The sequence below is a fragment of the Triplophysa rosa genome, linkage group LG23 (assembly GCF_024868665.1).
Source record: "Triplophysa rosa linkage group LG23, Trosa_1v2, whole genome shotgun sequence".
Classification (NCBI taxonomy): domain Eukaryota; kingdom Metazoa; phylum Chordata; class Actinopteri; order Cypriniformes; family Nemacheilidae; genus Triplophysa; species Triplophysa rosa.
This window is the reverse complement of record NC_079912.1, coordinates 18,851,948-18,873,617: the sequence shown is the minus strand read 5'-3', so window position 1 is coordinate 18,873,617 and position 21,670 is coordinate 18,851,948. Positions and strand designations below refer to the sequence as shown.

The following is a 21,670-nucleotide window of genomic DNA, read 5'->3' as shown; positions in this document are numbered from 1 at the left end:
TGGAATCACATCGCTTTCTGCTCCAACCCCTGAGTGCCTTCGTCATGGAAACAGGACAGTTTTGATTCAGAGCCTGGTGTCTCTATGGAAACAGTACAGCTGAGACTTGGATCGCCATGGCAACAGTGGGTTTGAGGCACTCGGCCAATTGATGTGCAAGTGTGAATAAACCCAGGGGAGGATATTTTTAATGCACAGCACATTCTTTTAATACAAAATTAACAAGATCTCTTGATTCATTAAACTAACCAAAGCAATAAAAGTATACAACTAACACCTTGGAAAAATAGACAACACGTTAACACAATGTTTTACAATGTCTCAGTTAATTAGTGCATGTTGGTTATACTTTATATAATATTGTTTTGCAGATAAGTAATTTGTTGTGCCTTTCTCATAAAAAATAAAGTGCATTTCACAGTTAAAACTACGCATACGTGAACACAAGATGCTTAAATCGATGTACTGGCCCTCAGATCAAGATACCATTTCAAATATGGAGAAGAACAAGTTTGGATCTTACAACTCTTAGACACAAAGCCAGAGGTGTGACCCACATGATTTCCCCAAATAAACTTAACTGGAATAGGAGTCACTCCTATTCAAGGCCTTTAACGCTGGCAAACCCGCTCTCCAGAGTCATTATTCAGTTATCGTGAAGCTTTTACATTGGCTTACAGAGCACAATGATCAAGTTGGATACCGTTCTGTTGAAATCAAAGTTACAATTGACAAAAGTCCACCTGAGACACCACTGATGTCAAACAGGCACGAAGCTTGATAACATCCTTTTATGTAGTTCTTTTCAAAACAAAAGGAGAGATGATGTTTCGGACAGGTCTAACCCCAATTCCATTGCAGTGATAATTTACTGGTCGGTTCAGAATAAACGGCTCGCCCGCTGTAGACAAGCATGCCCAGGCGATAGCAGACAGTGTGCAGAGGTCATTTCATAGGACTGAAATGTGACCCACATGCCTTATTTACAAGATCAAGACGGTAGGGTGCTATAGCAACAGAACGATGAAAACGTCTTCATCGGTACATTCAGAAGAGGCTGTACAGCGCTTTAGAATATAAAACAAAATCTCAGTAATTCAGAAAGAGTCAAGGTTGGGGGGAAAATAGACTTTTAGTTAGCAAAATAACTGATTCCTCGAAGGTCACAGAGTTGGCACAAAGAAGCCTGACGTGGCCAAATGCGGCAGGCCAATCTGTTGTTATAAGCATCACTTTTATACTACACACTTTTAAAGGGACAGCACATCCCAAAAATGACATCATTTACGCCTGTCGTTCATTTTCTTTCTTTCATGAACTCTAAAAGAAGATTATATGCAAAGAGCATCATAAATGACAATGACAGAAAGGTGACTAAACGATGACAGACTTCTCATTTTTAGGTGAACTATCCCTTTAACCCTAGTGGCACACCCGCTCGACGTGTGCTGTTTCAATACATTTTTCCAGAGGTTACTCAGGCAAAAAGGTCACAAGGGGTGTGTCCGACCCATAGGCACGATGTAAAGAGGGCACCTCTTTCAAAATCATTGGTAGCCACTCTAGTCCATGCAGGTCTATGGAGAATATACCTTATTACCCCCACTAACATACATGCATGCATTCACACGCACACACATACATGCACAGTCACGTCTCAGTCGCATACGTATAATATGAACACGTACCTCACACGTTCTAAACATTTCTAAGGTTCACAAAAGCTAACGCATACAGAAAGTGTAGGTCACATCGAGTGTACAGAAAGACTTAATCCGTAGATATCGTAAATGACCACAGGCAGAGGACAGACACCTTCTGGGACAGGAGGCAGTGAGATTATGGACAGGGATTTGGACATCTGGCCGTTTTTTCTAATCCCAAATTCACTCGGGTTATATCGCAAAGCAGTTGTCAGACATTCTTGGAATTATTTTCTTGCGTGTTTCGCCATGGTCGTGTAGATGTTTTTCGGCTAGCTGAGGTGTTGTGTTTTGCTTGGGCAAGGCTGTTATTGCTGCCAGAGTATTGCTGAAATTTGATGAAACACTTGGTCGGTAGTTATTGCTTGCTGATGGAGTCTGCCACAGCACTGAAATGGATATTGGCTGGTTGGCATTTAGAGGGCAGACGCTCAAAAGCAGGGGTGAACGTTAGCTCTTAATAGTAGGGTGACTACAGCTTCAGCTGTGAATCGAGTATATATGTGAAAAAGGTCACGACAGACATTCGTCACGATCATAGGTTTGCCAGGTCACACAGCGGTTCTGCTCATTAAAGTCTTGTGGAAAAGAACTGAGGAGATTCACCAACTTACAAACAATCACATTTACGAAAACTGTACGCAGGGCTTATGCTTGTATGTATGTGTGGCAGTTCTTACAGAAGCATGCTTGATTCGTACTTCACCCCAGAATGAAAGAAAAAAATATGAAATCATATTTCGCATAAAGTAACTGAAATAGATTTTGCTTCTTTCTTTTACATTATTTTCACAACAATTAAGTCTCGTGTATGACTTTCTTTCTTCAGCTGAACACAAAAAAAGAAGATATTTCGTAGAATGTTGGTGACCGACATTCACTTCTATTGTATGGACACAAAACCAATGCAAGTCATTGCGTACCGCCATTGTTACCAACATTCTTCAAAATATCTTCTTTTGTGTTCTGCAGAAGAAAGTCATACAGGTTCGAAATGACAAGAGTGTGAGTAAATGATGACAGAATTTTCATTTTTGGGTGAACTGTTCCTTTAAATACAATCAAAAGTTTTTCAAGTGGTTTAGTTGTTTTAACTAAGAAAGTTGTAAAAGCTTGACTTATTTGAATTAATAAAAGTAATGTAAAGACAATATAAATATGTAAAAAATCTGAAAGTTGAGTGCACTTAACTCAAGGCTGCAACAAAAATAGTGTGCATATTTTTTCTTTTAATTTTGGGGTGGATCAGCCACAGGCGTGCTTTTGGTAGTTTTTGTAAGATTTGCTGGACTTTAAAAACGAAATAAAAACACTCCTACTGCTTTGTCAGATGTTTTGCCAAATCATCGGTCTTTACAAATACAACACATGCATTTTCAAGTAAAATGCTATTAATAACCATTGTGTACCCTCCATCCAATAGTCATTATTATCAACTAAACCTAATAAAAAGAGTAAAGCTCTATTCAGAGCATTGTGGACACTATGTCAATCAAAAGCAAATCATTAGAAAATACATTCGCTTCCATCTTCCATGTCGCCGCATATAAACAAGCTTCTTATCGTCCGCTTAATGCGCGTTTTGTACTCAACGGTCCTTTGAAGTAAGCCTATCAAAAGGGAGGGTTGTTTCAATTAACATACACACACTTTCTCCCGCTTCCCTGTCGTTTTCCTCTCGCATTTATGGAAGAGCATGCGGATGACAGAAAAACGATTGCCAGTTAAACTTTCATAACAAACAAAGGCATCGGTGGGTTCGCTTTATAGAGTGGATCTCATTCTGAGATTGTAGTTAGCTCTTCGTGGTTTTCGGCTTTGGAGGACATTTTACATTCGGGCACGCTCGCGTTGGAAATGAAAGTGATGTGACGGAGGAGAGAGGGCGCCTCTCTCTCCAGGTGGGTTTCTTCTGAGGACGCGCGGCGCGCATCACCGAGCGCCTTGTCTATTTTTAGCACTCCGCAGTTACTTAACGTTCAGCGCACGTTCTTGGATGCAGCAACAGCAGGACGAGATGAATGAGCTTCTGGATCCAGTCAGGAGGACCGTCTGGTGCTGCCACCCCCCGGGCAACAAGGGCTGCCACTGTGGCCAAGCTAAACAACCACAAGAAAATCTACAACATATTTACAGCTGCCTGCCACACAGCATCCAATCCTGTTTTTTTCCGGACAGCGTGTGGCAGCTGGTCGGACCAGGCGAAAGGTTGTGTGGCAGTGGTTGTCAGAGGAAGACAGTAACGGGTGCCCCTTTCTCCCAGGGCTTGGATTTGGGAATCTCTGTAGCCTATAGGTGACCGGGCCTGTGCTGCTATTCCCTAGGCTTCCAGCTTTAGTATCTGTGCCCAGAGACGTCTCCTGCATCAGACATCACTTGGGGTCCGTGCCCGGTGGGCCACGCTGGCAGGGATACAACCGCAGCACACCAGCCAGAGTGCTTTTTGGATCTCTTGATTGCGGAAGGCGTAAATAACAGGGTTGATGACAGAGTTATAGGTGGCGGGCACCAGAGTGGCGTAGGTGTACAAGGGTGGGTACGTGTAATCAGCTACAAGCGAGTACACGGTAAATGGCATCCAGCAGGCGGCAAACGTGCCCAGAATGATCGCCAGGGTGGAGACGCCTTTCCGCGTAGTGACGTAATGGGGACTCGCGGCCAAAAAGTGATGCTGCAGGGCAATTTGATGTGCATGTCGCATGACGATTTTGCAGATCTGCACGTAAAGCTGAAGCATGAGGCCAAACAGCAGAAGGAACGAAACAGACAGGACAGCGACGTTGTTTTTTGTCAGCGGCCACACCACGCTGCAGTTGGCCTCCTGCCCTAGGCAGTTTACACCGGTAACAGGCAGCAAGCCCAGGCACAACGACACCCCCCACAGAAGCACAAGCATTGTATATGTGAAGGCAGCGGTCCGTTCGGAGTTGTAGGTGAGGGCATAGTACAGCGACAGGTAACGGTCGATGGTAATTGCTAGTAAGCTGAAGACAGACGCAGAGAAGGAGGCCACCACCAGACCTACAGTCAAGAGCTGTGCCGAGTCCGAGCGCAGCAGGTACGCAAATGTAAAGTGCAGGACTAATCCCAGGCCGGCAAGTAGGTCAGCGAGAGCCAGGCTGCCAATCAGCAAAAACATGGGGGCGCGCAAAGCCGGGTTCTGCCAGATAACCAGAACAACCAGGGCATTCTCGCAGGCTATCAGGGTACCGGAAGAACACAGCACGATGTCCCACGGATTAACGAGAAGCTCAGCAGGTGGCCTCGCTGGCAGTACGACTGCAGGTGGGTACATTCCGACGGTGAAGTTCTCTGTGCTTCCTGCACCACTATTGCCCCAGGTGGGTTCTTGGTCCAGCCAGCTGGGGGAAACTGGCAGCTCCTCGCTCATTTTGCCTCCTGTCTAAAATCAAGTCCACAGAAAAACACAAATAAGACACACAAAAAAACGAGGTACAGTAACAATATAGGACAATAAGGTTGTATTCGTTAACATTAGTGAATGCCTTGGCTATATAGGAACTAACAATGAGTAATATAGATTTTCAGCATTTAATCATCTTTGTTAATGTTAGTTAATGCCACTTTGCAAGATGTAAAAACTTCCATTTTTGTATAGTTCTTTTGGACCAGCGTTGCTCACGTTTCCGAAGTGGTCTGTCCATGTTCATTAATTGTGCATGAATGAATGTTATACAACTCTAAAATGTATTAGTAAATGCAGAAACTAACATGAACTAAGATGAATAAATGTAGCCTGTTGTTCAGTTAGTTCATGTTAGCTAATGCATTAACTAAATGTTAACAAATACAACCTCATTATAACGTGTTATCTATGTGAAGAATTGGAAAAACAGATGACTCTCGATTCTTAATTAAATAATGTTTTTTATTGTGCATTCTGTCGTCCAAACTGCAGTTGGGTTGTTTTGATTAGGTAACAATAACTTAAAAAATACAGCAAACTAACAACAAAAACATGGTTGTTATGAAGAGTTTTTGCAAATAAACTCTTCGTATTTACAACAAAAAAATTATACAGCCATACTCCTAATAAAAATGTTTTTTTAGAGGCTAGTTGTCAGGATACTGTTGTACAAAAGGTTCTTTGTAGTGCAAAAATGTTCTACGAAATGCAGACAGAAATGTAAAAATCAAAGGTTCTTGTAACTACCACTGAACGAAAGTATACAACCGTAAGGATTTATAACCAGTATAACAAGAAAAACAGTCTTTTATAATGGTCACAGGCAAGCGAAGCCATTTACAAAACCATAGCTTAGTTATATTAATCCATTGTTTCCTACACAATACTACTATATGATTGCCCTTTCGTTCAGAACTAAGAATCAAATTAAGAAAATTAGAGATAAATCAAGCTTCCCTGCCATTAAATGGTATAATAAAACATACCCCATTATTGAGATGTTCACTGTGAACAGTCAAAAGGGAAGGGAGGGCCGGGTATCTCTGCTTATAAAAGAGCTGCACCTGAAGAAGCCCACCCGCATCAGCAACCTTTCATTTATCAGATACATCTCAAAGCATCATGTACACGGCAACCATCTGGAGGATAACACTGGTCCAGCACTTGGCATTATAATAATGCTGCTGTAACGATTCTTTATAATAACATGTAAGCGTTACAATATTCCCAGAATCATTTTCCGCAAGTCCCCGTTCACATCTCATTTGGAGGCTTCCCTACCTTGTCTCTTGGAGGAGAGGAGCCTTTTTAGATGTTTTTACGCCCTTGTTGCTTTTCCATTGTGATCATTGGCAGCGCTGTTCGCAGGTGAATGAATGAACGGAGGATGCGGATGCGATGACGCCCGGCCGGAGAATCGCTGCTTTCTTGCGGTGTGTTACAGCCAGCAGCGTTCGCGGCTCTTCACCTTCTGCACGAGCACTGATCCACCGACTGCGGCTGTGCGAAGAGCTGGGAGGTTGGGAGGGGTGAGGTTTGAGTCTCAGATCGGCCGGGCTCACCACAAGAAGGTCCCGTCACCTATTTGTCCCCTGTTTATCTGTTCAAGGGCGGATACTAACGACGGTTTACGTTGCATAATGCCTCACAAATATTACTCATGTCTCTCGGCGTTCCACCTGAATTGTGCACGAGCGAAATATATCATTGCTGCTCGGTTTTATGACTGCTCCTTTTAAAGTCTATTTATATATTGAGATCATATTTTGAATCTAGAAGATGCAGTCTGTCTGTGAAGGATGAGACCTATTTATCTGGCATCCAGACTGCATCTTTCTGGAAAGATGCACATCGGGTTGCTCCCCTGCGAGAGCTATTCACGGCGCGTGCTATTAACAGCATGCACAATTGCACATCTCATCTGTGTCACTCACTTCCCCCACTATTTTCTCCCTTCTCTCTCCTGCATACTCTAAACCCTTACAGCCTTCACCTCATCACTAGTTTCACGTTTAACCCATTTTACAGAGATTTCGCTTTTCTCAATCAATGAAACCACGAGATATACTTTCCAGCTTGTTATGGGTCTCAAATGACTCTGCGCGTTAAACAGACCACATTATAGTAATTGAGTTCAGTATTGCTGTTAAACGTTAACAAATCTCCCTCAAATCAAATCTCAGCAAATCCACTTAAATCAGAGTGGAGTTTATGTAATGATGTAATATTTTTATGTGAGAGTAAGAAGATCCTCCCTAATCTTATAAGCATTAATGAGCCAACGGATGGACTGAATCATTTCAACCCACACAGTTTGGTTGAGCTGTAAGTGAAGAAACACGAGTGATGCTGTACGAATCTTCATCTTGCAGTAACGTGCACTGGCCACTGAGGGGCCACAGTGACCGAAAGTGAGTCATCACACCGACGGCTCGTTCTAAGAAACGAGTGTCCAATCAAATCGCAGCAGGCTGGTGATACGCTCATATTTACATGCTTGCATGCATACATCCTTTCTTGGTGTATACACTTTTATTTCTTTTTCTTTAAAACAGAAAATGATAATTTCACAACAGGCCGTCTCAAGCAAACCCTCACATTAACCTGCCAACATCTACAAAACTGTATCAAAAGTGCACCATAGTGTTATACATCTTTTCTGGTTCTATCCTCTTTTTTGGCTATATCAGTAATATTATTATAATTCTCATAATATTTATACAAATATCCCTCTGTACAAGGTAGAAATACATAACCCACAGTGCCCCACACCTGGAGCGTGTAGACCCTCCCCTCATTATAATAAACACACCCCTTTTCCCCATGCACAAGTCTTCAGCCTCCTCACAGCCACGGGAATCACAAAGTCGCAGCGAGAAAGTTGATGCAAATCCCTGTCGTATCGTACAGTCTTACATAAAACACTTTCTCTCTACGGTAAAGGACTTAACACGAGTGATAAAACGCTCCCACAACGTAAATACAACTGACAAACAACGTTCAAAAGGCCTTCCGACTGCATCATGCCCAACGGAACTGCTGCATCGAGACTGGCGAGGGAGGGCTTGGACGGGTGGAGTGGGGTGTGTGAGGCGCCGCCGCAGTGAAGAACCTGCACGGGTGGGATTGTAGCAGGGTTCTGCAAACAGGCACGCCTGTCGCGCAGGTGTCCGTGGTGGGACGCCCCTCTGGTCTCTTTCAGTCTCTGGACTGGTAAAACAGGATATACCCGGACTCTGAGTTCTTGGAAATTTCCGAGGTTAATCCATAGAACTCTTCAATCGCCTGAGCATCGATTTTCTACGGAGGCAAACATTTGGACAAATGATGATGATAGACCAATTTAATGCTGACAAAAATGCTGATTTTGCATTTCTACGAGTCTATTATTAATAATGTTTGGCAGCTTACCTCTACGATGTCATCATCAAACAGCAGCCAGAAATCATGACTCTTTACAATGGCGATGTAGTGTCCCCGATTTGGACCGCTGTAAGAAAACCAAACATTTAAAAGCTTCCTGAATGCAAAACAGTGCTTCTCATTCTCTTTATAGACAAATTTCTGTAAAAGTAAACTTACTATTGTGAAAATTGTTCAAATGAAGGCCATTTTAACATAGGCTATTAAGCACTACAACACATTTAACATCTGTACGGACTAACCTGCCACAATGCACCACCACAGCGACCAGGTCATAAAGCCTCTCGGGATTGGTGGCATCTCCGGAGGTGTTAAAGAGGCGGAGCTCCAGAGGGAAGACCACACGGTAGCTAAGCTTAGTGTAGCGTTGAAGTTGCTCCATGTATTTGAATCTCTTCAAGTGCAAGGCGAGGATCATGGGAAGTTTTTTAACCCGCATTCTAAACACACACACAAATGCATTCATGTATCGACGATATGAAGTACATTCATGGTTAAAAAACAACTTTGAGATTCCAGTGCTAACCGTTTGTGCGCCTCCTGTTTACTTCGGCATTCCTCACAGTAATATTTATACTCACTGCACAAGGTCTCTGTATTACTGAAACCTCTGTAAAACAAAACGTAAAAGAATGATCATTTAATTAAAATGGACACAAATATTATTTCAGAAGATGTGTGTGTGTGTTTTCACAGACCTGAGACAGTGTGTGATTGAAGTATTCTGCTCAACATCCACTGACAAATCCAAGAAATCCTCATCTTTACTACTTATCTACAAGATATCATAAACCCACCATATTAAACAAAAAAATATGATCATGAAAGGGTTTATCAGTTATAGACTACTTCACCTGACATTTATTGAATCTTATATATACTGTATGTTAAATCTTAAAAATATTTGATTCGGTTATAAATGTTCTGTTGGTTTATTTTGTTTTGTTAGTGTTAAAAACTGAAACACGAAGTTATTTTAGACCAGCTTTGTTTACTTCTTCTGAAGTGGTCTATACTGCATGCATTATGTTTAAATGACATGTTACTCTGCACTATTACCGTTTCACAAGTGAGGCATCGTGTCTCGTTGGTCAACGTGCCCTGGAAGATCTCATGAACCCAGGTGGAGGAGGGTGGGGTGCTGTTATTGTTCTGTGAATCAAGTGTGCCATTGGCCAGCTTCCCATTTTGTTTATCTTGCTTCCGCTCTTCTTGTAGCAGATCTGCTATAGTGTTCAGCAGGTAGTTTAGGAACTCGTGTGCATCTTGTTGCATGTAATTATCAAACAGTTCTGTGGATGGGCAGGGAGACAAAATGTTAGCAGTCTGTAATAAAAGCACAGACCTGTCGGCCACACAACAAATCCTGCCCTGATGAATCCAATGTGTTTTTGTGCCAATAAAAATGTGTTTTATATACAATTCAAATCGCTTAATCTAAATTCAGTACCATTCAAATGTAATAATAACTGAGACGTGTAGGTTTATAAGGCAAATGAACATTAAAGGGATGGTTCACTCAAAACTAATAATTCTGTCATCATTTACTCACTCTCTTGTCATTTCAAACCTGTGTGACTGAAGGTATTTTTAAGAACGTTGGTAACCGAAAAATGGCGGTATCCATTCACTTCTATTGTGCCGCCGTTGTTTGGTTACCAACATTCTTTAAGATATCTTCATTGGTGTTCTGCAGAAAAAAAGTCATACAGGTTTGAAATGACAAAAGGGTGAGTAAATGCTGACATCATTTTCAGTTTTGGGTGAACAATACCTTTAACTGCCCTGCAATTTTTTTTACAACCCTCCTTCTGTTTGCCAAATCCTTCCTGTTCATCTTCCTTACCATTTTCTTTCCGTAGTCTTGTGATGAACTTTTTAGGAGGGATAACCCCTACTTTCCTCTTCTGGTTAGCTATACTGTGGAACAGATCAGCCAAGCAGGTGAGCAGGTTCTCTTTGCGTCGCGGCTGGCTTCTGTATGCAAGGATCTTCTCCCGGAACGGCCGGCAGAAGTACAGAGCCTGGAGCACAGAATTACAGTAGCAGGTGTTTCCAAACTGTGGATAAAAACACAAAGGACACACACACACACACAATGATAAACACACAGGCTGGAGGAGACGATTGCTAAGAATGCAGGAAACATCTCTGCTTACATTGACCAAGCCAAAGTAATGCTCGTTGACAGGAAACTGCTCCGAGCCGATCTCTTTCTCCAAAGCGGAGGCATTGGCGCCCTGAAAGGGAACAGGTGTATAGTTGTTACAGACGCACTCTACTAGATAACAAAAAAATCGAATACAAAAAACATCATGTTAAGCGTAAATATGATTACAGATATTTTAATGACAGGGCTTATACTGTGTAAACGCAGAATGGCAAAAGAGCAAAATGGCTGAAGAGCAATATAAATGCTGACATAAAAGTAATACAGTTGAACAAACACGCAAACAAAACACTAAAAACGAATAATATTTGGCCATGTCTATATTAAAAGTTTTACAAGAAACTAGGCATGGTATTTAGGTCAACACTAGTATTCTGTGGCTAATATCTTTAAAGAAGAGAAAATACGTCAGCTAACACGATTTGACTTTTTGTAATTCCGAATTGCTGTTTTAAGATTGCAATATTACACAAAAACATAATGCATGTCAATTCTCGCCTCATGGAAGTGAAAACGTATGCGAAGTATCTAGAAACTGAAACTACATTAGCACACATTGGCATGGTAAGCTTTGCTGCCGTAATCTTTGCGATTGTAGGCTTCATAACTTTTTATACGCAATGCAAAATAATGCAATCCATCAATCAATCGAATAAAACGGATATATCCGGGCACAAACAGGATACGGAGATCCAGAAAGGGGATGGGACACTGTGCAATCACGATGTGACCGCAACAGCCACAGCACTAAAGCACAGGTACATGAAGCGCATTTGACAAAATCATGACGCTTAGATTTCTCATGGTTAAAACGGCTCGTCTAAAACACAACACTATTGTCTGGTTAACTTGAAATAATAACCGGAGATGATTTGCTTGTCACTGATTCTCGTTTAATACGCATATCTCGCGGTCATAACCTGCGCCGAATGACACTTCAGCTCAGCAGTTAGCACATCTCTGCTTTGCTGCCTTCAGCAAAATCCTGTAAGGATGAAGGAATTTAAGAGCTAACCTTGTATTATAAGGACAAAATATTCGTATCACACCAAATACGAGTCGTATAGTAAATATTTAGGCCCAATGCTAAATTTATAGCAGGCACACACACGGATAAAGACAGCTCGCAACTGCAGCAGAGGAAAACTGGCAACCCAAGTCCAATTCACAGTCACCATTCACATAACTAAAGCTGGACGCTACCGATTATAGTGCCGTGCAAGCGCCGACGTCCAATAAACCTCGATTGAAGGGATATTTACTCACCATGGTACAAAAAGAGGCAAATTTGGAAACTGTCATTAGGATTTCCATTCGCCCAGCGCCATCTTCCACCCAATCACCGCGCGGAGGCGAAGAGGAGTCCCCGTGAGGACAGACTGCGTCCCTGCCAGAGGGCATTCCGCGGGGTCTTAGCGCCCTTGCAAACAGGAACCTGATGCAAACAGAAGTAATTTTATTTTCCATTGTAATAATAACAAGACGTTTTTTATTTGTTTGGGGTTTAACGTTATTTTTTACATGTTATGTAACATTCTCATAATATTTAGTTGATTCCTATGTGTACCCGTGTATGTGTTTGGATTTTATGTGTATTGTTATGTGTAACGTTATATGATATGTTGGGCCTAAAAAGCTCAGCAATATCGATATTTATTGTCATCGTTTTATCTCAATAATTTTATATTTATTTGACCTTTTCTTTGGTTTTCTAGTAGTACTAGTAGACTGTTAACACATTTCACAAGAGAGCTTGTTTGATTTTTAAACAAATTAATTTATGTCATAACATTATGTTAGTTGGTTCAGGTTTTATTTATTTCTTACATTGTGTTTTTCGTTGGAGTATATGAAAATAAAACTACATTGTAATCACGACTCGTTTAAAATGAAAACCATGTAATCCTTTTACAAGCAGCTGTTTAAAATAGTAAATTCACGTACAAATAAGTGAACTTGTTTTTTATTGATGACATCACTACTTTTTGAGCAACAGCTAGAGCTGATCATTTTACTCAGGCAAATGACTAGTGCTACTATCCGCGCTTTGAAGGAAGAACCGCAGGACCCCATCAGTCTCTTTCCGCCATACCCGCCATCTTGCGTGCAACCGGGGGTAAGACGTGCTCCAGACTTTGTGTATTAAATCATTTGATAATGTATTATTCACTGAGCAGAACTGCCATTCAAACCGCCCAAATAATTCCTTGCTTAATCTAGTATCGAAATCAAGCCCAACTGTTTGACTATGGTGGCTGTAAAGATTAAAAACACAGCGTCAAACTGTAGCGTGTCTTCCATGTGGGCCATGCGTTTACAGTACAGGGTCTGTTAGCAATGTGCTGAAATAAATACGGATACAAAAAAATCCCTAAGGTTGTAGGAATTTCTAGGGTTTTGATGTCACGTTAGAGTTTTAATTCAGCGATGTGTCAATAAGTCTGTTTTGATGGCAGTTATAATCGAACTACTGCGTTTTTCCCTTTTCTTTCAAAGTCTATTCTAACGTTTACTTGACATTATAAAAAATCGAATTATTGCTTCATTCCTATTGAAGCCAGGCTTTTATCGTGTTTCTTGATCATGTTCGTTATAAATGGTAACGTTTATCAGTACATCAACCACAAAATGTCGCTGTACTTGTAACGTTACTGTGTACTTTTCATGTTGCCATAATTTTTTACGACATTTTTATCGGTTTGACTGAAATGTACGTGTATTTAATTTGGTATTAGAGTTTTTGTAGAATATCAAATGTTTTTTGGATAAACAAGTTTTTGTTAGAACTGAATACAAACCTTTTTCTTATTGAAATTTTCCTTGCCTAGTAATCAGGCATCATGACGAACACAAGAGGCAAGAGGAGGGGGACCAGGTATATGTTTGCCAGGCCCTTCCGCAAGCATGGTGAGTTTACATGAATCGCACTTTTTTATTATTACTGTGTGTATAGCATTTTCACGTATACATTTATGTTGCTATAGAAAGTCTGACATTGCTTATTTCGTTTTTTAACAGGTCCAATCCCACTGTCCACTTACATGCGTATCTACAAGAAGGGTGATATCGTTGATATCAAGGTACGTTTCTTCCCATGACAAGAATAGTTGTCAAACTCTTTTCTGTGAGTAATTTATGGGACGAACCATCTATTTCAACAGGGCACAGGTACCATTCAGAAGGGTATGCCTCATAAATGCTATCATGGCAAAACTGGACGTGTTTACAACGTTACACAGCATGCTGTAGGCATCATTGTCAACAAGCAAGTCAAGTGAGTCGAGTTGCATTCATCACATCATATGCAGGCTTGGTATAAATTACTTGAAGTTTTAGTAAAGTGGAGTTGTTTGTTTTTGAGAGTATTTTAGACAATTTCTATGAATCTTTACACTGCAACCCTTTTGACAGTAGTCTAGTATTTTTGGTGTTTCCCGTAAGCGTTCTAACAATGTCGTCAGTTTAACTTAAGGCGCGTTTCATCCCCGTTCACTTTGCCATAGGGGCAGCCAAGTGTCCTGTATGGTCATTCATATGGGGTAGAGCATTTATCCTTATGAACCCTGGACAGATGTATTACTGTCTGTACCATATTTTCAAAATGGGAACATGTCTTATGTGTGAAGTTTGTAAATGCACAACATAACCCTTGTTTTAATGTAAAACCATTGTTGTGACTTTCAGGGGAAGGATCCTGGCTAAGAGAGTTAATGTGCGCATTGAGCATATTAGACACTCTAAGAGCAGAGACAGCTTCCTGCAGCGTGTGAAGGAGAACGAGAAGAAAAAGGTGGAGGCCAAGCAACAGGGCACCTGGATTGAGCTGAAGCGCCAGGTATGGGGAAGAATACTTATCGCATTTTCATGCACATCATTGTCCTTTCATGTATTAGATGTACCGTGTTGGTTTTTGTTAGCTGGATGTTGTTAAGCTTTGAGTAAAATGTAAGCCAGTTTAAAAACTTTTGACCAACATTATTTGTTAATCACAAATTGGTGATGTCTTCAAATGCTAGTCATGGCTGTTAATCATCTGTACTTTCACATTGACACTTTCATTACCTCTGTTGCTGATATCATCTCATTCCCTTCCAGCCTGCTGCTCCACGGCCAGCTCACTTCGTCAGCACCAAGAACAACGAGCCACAGCTCCTGGAGCCCATCCCCTATGAGTTCATGGCTTAAGTTTGCTGACCAAAATAAAGTCCTTTGTACCACAAACTCTGTAAAAACTGTCCGTCTTTCCTTTCTAAAATACTTCCAACAGGTTCTGTTTTCTTATGGGACTGTGTGGCATTAATGGTATTAATATGGTAAGGAGGTCTTTATACTGCAAGATTTAACTTCATCATATGATTTCTAGAAAACAACAGTGCTGAGTTTAAGAATTGCATACCATACCTTTATAGACCACTTTGGAAGATGTAAACAACACTGATCTAGAAGAACCTCTTGTTTTAGTTTAACACAACACAAACGTTTAAACAAAATGCAACCGACAGAACATTTATAACTGGAGCAAGATAAGTGTATTTCTTTATTCAAATACATTAAATAAAATATGAGACCATTAAAAACTGAAATCAGTAGCGCTTCTGGACCAGTGTTTACATCTTGCAAAGTGGTCTATATGGCAGTAGTAGTATTTGTGTGCAACAATTGCGAGTTGAGCCCCTTTGTGACTTAAATGTGGCACTTAGAAGTGGCTTCATAAAGGTTATTTATACAAAAAAAAGAAATGCGTAGCAAAATGAGGAAACTGGCAATCAAGAAAGTTTTCTTGTCAGCCGGAGATCTCTGCACCTCTAACAATGTTGTGAAGGCTATCTTGTCAGTCAGTTGTTTATTTTTAAGTTGCTTGGTTTTGTAGAACTGCCTGATTTTAATCTGAGGTTTTCAGTATCATAGTCGGTCTTCGTCCCTTTCACTCGAATGTCTTTCATCTACTGAACACAAAAGTTATTCTGAAGAATGTTGGTAACTTGAAAACATCGGTACCCATCGACTTGCAATGGTTTTGTGTCCAATACAATAGAATGAATGGGTACCAACATTGTTTAGTTACCAACATTCTTCAAAATCTTTTTGTGTCCTGCAGAAGATAGAAAGTCATTCAAGTTTAAAATGACAAGAGGGTGAGTAAATGACAGAATTTTCATTTTTCGGTAACCTATCCCTTTCATGCTTTGTTGGAACTCAGAAAAGTTTAAATTCATTTGTTCTCATCTTTAAAGTTAACAGGGATATAGGCACTTGTGTATTCTGTGGCCGGTTGCAGTAACTGCTTAGCCTAGTCTTAGAAGTTAGTCATTTAATGTTTTTCTTCAAGACTGGTCATAGCTTCTTTAAATCAGTTCAACGAAAAGGTAGATTTGGATAACTGAAATATGAAAAGTAAGACTGATTAAACCTAACTAAGTGCTAGTTAGTGAGACTAGTTGTTAAGCCACAGTCTTAACTTAGCGGATACATTTATGCAACTGGGCCCAGGTCTCGATTAAGCTTGTTAGTACCATGAAAAAAGTGGGAAATATCAAGTATTTCTTATCAAAATACTTAATGGTAGAGAGGGCTGCTTCCACGTGTCAAAAACACATTTACATATTTTGATTACAGTAGATAATCACACTTTAAAGTCACTAGTGAAATTGAACGATCAAGCTGCTATTTTAGATATATGTGGTAGTTCGTAAATCCTGTCACTAGAGGGCAGCATTAGCCACTGCCCTGATAGAAAGACAAGTGTCCACATCAGTTTAACCGAAGAGATTCTTGATTTGTCACAAAAAGACACTTCGATGTGAAGCTGCATGGGATCTACTACACTAGCGTTGGGCCAGCATGAGGAATTTTTTAAGATTGAGACAAAAAGGCTTTGCTTGAAATGTTTTAGTAAAATTAGGGACAATAACCAGCTGTTTGTAACTAAGGAGAAACTATTGCAATTTTAAACATTCAACGGTACAGACATAATGGCTCGGTTTCACAGAAAGGGCTTAAGGCTAGAACATTATATCAGTTCCGTCTATTTCTAGCTTTAAATTCTCGTTAAAAACGCATCTATTAACTCAGGCTTTTAATAATTCTGGAGGTTGAGATAGACATCGGATGTGTATTAGATATATATTGGATGTGTTGTGTGTAGTAGAGACATGTTGGATGTGTATTTTTGTATATCTTTTTATCCTTGTACAGCACATTGGACAACAACAGTTGTATTAAATTGTGCTTTAGTGCTTTTAGAAAGAAAGAAGCTGCACACCAGTAATGTTTTTTTCTAGGCATTTTTATAAAAGCAACTTAAATATTCCAATTTATGTCCTGGTGTTAAAATAAGCATTGTCTGTGAAACCAGGCCTTTTATGTTTACTGTTTCTCCACAGCATTAGCCTACTTCCATCGCTCAACATAAGGAAAATGTTAAGGTATTTAGCCTCATGTTAAAAATAAATAAATAAAAATGTTGCATTCATTATTGAAAGGTTAAAAAATAAAATAACAGATTGACTTGTATAAGCACCAAAGGATTAGTTTGCCCAAATAATGGTCCCCATAGTAGGAATAAAAATGACTATGGTTAAGTCAATGGGGACATTTTTGGGGTGAACTATTCCTTTAAGAGATTGTCAGTCTAATTGTATTTAGTGTTCTCTCCTTAAAATTGTAAAGTACTGTTATGACCAAGCCACAAATCCTGATCACTCCAAATGTGTTGACGCCTTCAAAAACCATCTGCAGTTCTGGGCTTTTAGTTCTTTGTGTTATGTGTGTGTGTTGTTGTTCATTGTGTGGTTTGGTGTGTAAGTGAGGACCACCTCTCTCTCTCTCTCTCTCTATCTTGACTTGCTGTGTAATCGGTCCGTCTGAATGCCTGACTGGATATCTGACAAATATGTTATCTCGTCCCACCTCAGTACTTCACCCAATATTTGCTTCAATTAGGGTCCGTTTACTGAGCTACGTGTATGAGGATTGTGAGAAACAGCCTTACTTCCATGATGTTCTCGCACGTCACTTGTAAAAATCGTTCAATTGAATATGTTAAAGGGATAGTTCACCCAAAAATGAAAATTCTGTCATCATTTACTTGTCCCTCAGATTGTTCCAAACCTGTATACATTTCTGTTCTGCAAAAAACACCAAGGAAGATATTTGGAAGAATATCAGCAACCAAACAGATCTCATCCCCCATTTACTGCCATAGTAGGGAACATAAATACTATAATGGTAGTCAATGGGGAATGAGATCTGTTTGGTTCTGACATTTTTCCAAAAAATCTTCCTTTGTGTCCTTCCTCTGAGGGTGAGTAAATGATGACAGAATTTAAATTTTCGGGTGAACTATGCCTTTAATAATTTATTCAATACAAATGGTTTACCAACACATGCATTACAGTTCTTCCAATTTTATCAGATTGGTTGCTATTATGGCACAGAATCCGTCCTTTTTGTTCGTATTCTGTTCTGACTATACCCTCAGAGGACGCACAGGTTTGGGAATTAGCCATGCAGAGAATGACAAGCTGAGAGGTCACTGCATGACTGTGAGAATGTGTGAAGATGACTAGATAACCTCATTGTATGCCATGCCTATCCGTTGTTCCTTCGCTATCATACTGGTGTTAGGTATTTGTAAGGATTGGGATAAAGGTGATGAGGTCATAATCAATAGAATCAATCAACAAGTGACATGTTGGCCTGGTATTGATTACAGATATTGAAAAGGCTACAGTGGCATGGAATTTCTTCTCGCAATCAAGTTGCTGTTCATTAACACTGACTACATGCCAATAACTTTTAGAGCAAAACTGGATATTTCCATATTAATGATGTCTTTGTTTGTATTGTAGTAGGCCTAGTTGAAGATTTTTGCACCTACTCCATCTATTTTTTTTCTATTTAATTGTTGATCTGTGTGGAATAGAAGTTTGGGAGTGAGGTTTTAAACATTGCTTGCTTTTGCAACTGTATTCAGGCTTGTCGTCAGACACGCTCATAATTCTGTGTGACTGTCCTCTTTTTCCCACTCTGTGTTTTTTTATTCATGATAATTCAACATCAATCGTGAAAGTTGTGCCCCAAGAACCTTGTAAATATTTACTATAATCTTCTACGTCAATGGGCAAATGTGTTATTCTCTCAAAATTTATATAGTCAATTATTATCTTTTTTTTAAGATTGAGAATGGTTATGTTTTTATTTTGCATATTAAGAAGTTTGCACCTATTTGATTTGGTAATTCATGCATCAGAGGGCCAAGATTTAATTGAGTTTTTTTAAGGTACACAGCCACGTCCTCGTGAGTATTTTACGCCTCTGTGCACGCTGAAGTGCTGCGAGGCCCTGACTCATAGACTGAATTAAACGGTAAACAGAGAGAGCAGACGTAAAGAGGAAAACGTGATGGAGCAAAGTGGGCACAGCCAAGTCATGTCACACAAGGTGCTTAATCATACCTGTTTGACACTCAGACATTTAGGCCATCAGGCAGCACGGCAGCCGTATCGACCGGTCGTGTTACACATTAACTTTCCTCTCTCAACCTGGGAGACGAGCAAACATGGAAGACAGAGATAGAACGTCTAAACATCACATTGTCTTCTCCCACCAGAGTCTCTCACTCTTTCAGAAACCTCTAGGAGGTTGTGAAACCAGGAAGACTGGATCAAATGGGAGACTGAAGGTACAACTCGCCACCGCAAAAACCATTTGATTTGCTGTGAGCTGGTGTTTGTCTTTTTGCTTGTTGGTGCTTATCAGGACATATCATGGCCATTCAGATACAGAGACACCTTTATTGATCAGTCCCAAACATGGTAGGGTTGGAACGCTTCAAGACCGGATGTGAAGAGAGGAATGGCAGGGATTGTAGAGCTGGAATATCCTATATGTACAAGTCTGGATTTTCTGCTTTAATGTCCTTAGAGGCCAATTCACACCAAGAATATAACATACCACAGTGTTTTAAAACTCATTCTTATTCTAAGAGAATAGTGCGGTCCATACGCAAGTACAGTAATAACGACATTGAAGAATGGTATAGCTATTTGAGATCGTTTTGAAGCCTAGTAGACACAAAGCTGGTGACAAACTAATAATAATCAGATGTAGATTGACTTTTACATTTTCTAAATCTAAGACCTGAAGGTTAAAGGGACAGTTCACCCAAAAATGAAAATTCTGTCATCATTTACTCACCCTCAGGTTGTTCCAAACCTGTATAAATATCTTTGTTCCGATGAACACAGACAAAGATATTTTGCAATTTTTTGTTCTGGGACATCATCCACTACCATAGTAGGAATAAAAATATTGAAAAAATATTTTTTAGTTCTGTTGAACACATAATTAGATATTATGAAGAATTTAGGAAAACAAACAGTTCTGGGGCACCTTTGATTATCATTTAATTTTTCCTACTATGGTAGTCAATGATGTCCTGAAACTGAAAATGACTAACATTCTTCCAAATATCTTTCTCTGTGTTCATCAGTACAAAGTAATTTATACAGGTACGACATTACATGAGGGTGAATAAAGGATGACAGAATTTTCATGTTTGGGTGAACTATCCCTCTATTAGCTTTACACTACAGTTCTGGATCAGGTAATTCCAATACACTTTCATCTAGAGAAAGAAAAAAAATCCCCTTGCCTTGGGTGAAAAGAGCAGCAGGCAGAAAATGAGAAACAGTTTACAGTATGCAGCACTGGTTTTATAATAAAACAGGGTCACCTTGGGACATAAATCATACATATCAGTGAACTGTACATAGAGGCTGATAAACCACATGGGAGTAATTTCCACTTGTGTAGATGGAGCCAGACTTTAAAACACCTCCAGACAGACAGTCATATGTAGGGTTGAATGGAGCCACTATCGACAGTTTAATATCCACAATTAATCTCTGTCAGACAATCCCAGAGACCTTCAATCCCAGTCACAAAGTGTGTAAAGGTGAACAGTCCCTGTTTATCAGGCGTCTTACACGTGTGAATCACTATTCAAAACAAACACTAATCTATAAACTATTTGTGCATAAATCATACTTCACCTTGCTATTATATAAACTGTGTCTGGTAGATACTGTAATTAAATCAGACAGTGTTTTAAAGCTATTTTAAATGTGAATTAAAAGTTCCAGTGAAATAAAAAATGACAATTCCTTTTTTTTATTGAAATGTTGCAGCGTTTATTGTAAATAGTTTATCAATGTGGGTCATTCTCTATTTAAAATTTGTGTGCCCTCATAATCTTTAGTTCAAATCTGAAAATGCGCTTCCGTCCTGTAATGACTATCCATCTAAAATGACGTATGTTAGACGGCTTGGGCGGAGCACCCGTTAACTCCTCCCCTTCAACTGTCAGTCTGCTGCCAGTTCCATTTCAAAATGCAACGGCTGTTTTTATATATCCAATCACATCGCAGATTAAAGACGAAAGCCACGCCCACTATTTTTATCATTAGAAATTCCATTTCACTCGGGAATGGAAGTATTAACGATCGCAACTTCCGGTTCACGGTGACTTTAAATAAATCATATAAATCAAATAAATTTACTTTAGCTAAATCATGCTGGGATACGTCATACTAATTAGCATATTCATGACGCAATCACTGTCTAGTACCAGCATTTTATTTCTGTTTTATTTCTTTCCTCTTCCTCGCGGTGCTCGCATATGGCAACAGGTTTTTACAGATGACTAAAGCCCAATATCAGGGCACTTGTTTACATATTTTCTGTTTTTATTGTCAGACAACTAAACTAGTAGGAAATAGTGGCTGAACGCAACCCATTTAATCTACTTAAAGAAGTTAAAATTAATCCACAACATCAGAGTTGTCGCTAATCACTATAATTAAAAGCAATAATTAAAATTCACTAAATGGTACTGAAAAGTTGTTTTATTATAGTACAAAAGAGTACAAACATATACAACTCATA

General features: G+C 39.8%; 3 protein-coding genes across 3 annotated transcripts; 1 reads left to right on the top strand and 2 right to left on the bottom strand.

Annotated features, from left to right (window-relative positions):
- Window positions 1-65: 65 nt before the first annotated feature.
- Window positions 66-7,344, bottom strand: gpr12 (G protein-coupled receptor 12). The gene is made up of 2 exons (XM_057322362.1): window positions 6,412-7,344; window positions 66-5,106 (listed from the first exon to the last, which is right to left on the bottom strand). Exon 2 carries the CDS (start codon window positions 5,092-5,094, stop codon window positions 4,069-4,071), a length of 1,026 nt encoding a protein of 341 aa, XP_057178345.1. The 5' UTR covers window positions 5,095-5,106; window positions 6,412-7,344; the 3' UTR covers window positions 66-4,068.
- A 291-nt stretch (window positions 7,345-7,635) lies between these two features.
- Window positions 7,636-12,410, bottom strand: usp12a (ubiquitin specific peptidase 12a). Its single transcript, XM_057322361.1, has 9 exons — window positions 11,990-12,410; window positions 10,713-10,793; window positions 10,400-10,613; window positions 9,613-9,845; window positions 9,252-9,328; window positions 9,080-9,163; window positions 8,796-8,993; window positions 8,542-8,620; window positions 7,636-8,430 (listed from the first exon to the last, which is right to left on the bottom strand). Exons 1-9 carry the CDS (start codon window positions 12,188-12,190, stop codon window positions 8,329-8,331), a joined length of 1,269 nt encoding a protein of 422 aa, XP_057178344.1. The 5' UTR covers window positions 12,191-12,410; the 3' UTR covers window positions 7,636-8,328.
- Window positions 12,411-12,784: 374 nt separating this feature from the next.
- rpl21 (ribosomal protein L21) lies at window positions 12,785-14,955 on the top strand. Its single transcript, XM_057322363.1, has 6 exons — window positions 12,785-12,839; window positions 13,552-13,630; window positions 13,742-13,803; window positions 13,885-13,997; window positions 14,408-14,558; window positions 14,819-14,955. Exons 2-6 carry the CDS (start codon window positions 13,564-13,566, stop codon window positions 14,906-14,908), a joined length of 483 nt encoding a protein of 160 aa, XP_057178346.1. The 5' UTR covers window positions 12,785-12,839; window positions 13,552-13,563; the 3' UTR covers window positions 14,909-14,955.
- The last annotated feature ends 6,715 nt before the right edge of the window (window positions 14,956-21,670 follow it).

Coding starts and splice junctions, on each gene's coding strand:
- gpr12 (XM_057322362.1), bottom strand. CDS start 5,094: ATGAGCGAGGAGCTGCCAGTTTCCCCCAGCTGGCTGGACCAAGAACCC.
- rpl21 (XM_057322363.1), top strand. CDS start 13,564: ATGACGAACACAAGAGGCAAGAGGAGGGGGACCAGGTATATGTTTGCC. Junction 13,631..13,741: donor CAGGCCCTTCCGCAAGCATG/GTGAGTTTACAT, acceptor GTTTTTTAACAG/GTCCAATCCCACTGTCCACT. Junction 13,998..14,407: donor ATTGTCAACAAGCAAGTCAA/GTGAGTCGAGTT, acceptor TGTGACTTTCAG/GGGAAGGATCCTGGCTAAGA.
- usp12a (XM_057322361.1), bottom strand. CDS start 12,190: ATGGAAAATAAAATTACTTCTGTTTGCATCAGGTTCCTGTTTGCAAGG. Junction 10,614..10,712: donor ATTACTTTGGCTTGGTCAAT/GTAAGCAGAGAT, acceptor TTTTATCCACAG/TTTGGAAACACCTGCTACTG. Junction 8,431..8,541: donor TTGATGATGACATCGTAGAG/GTAAGCTGCCAA, acceptor TTGCCTCCGTAG/AAAATCGATGCTCAGGCGAT.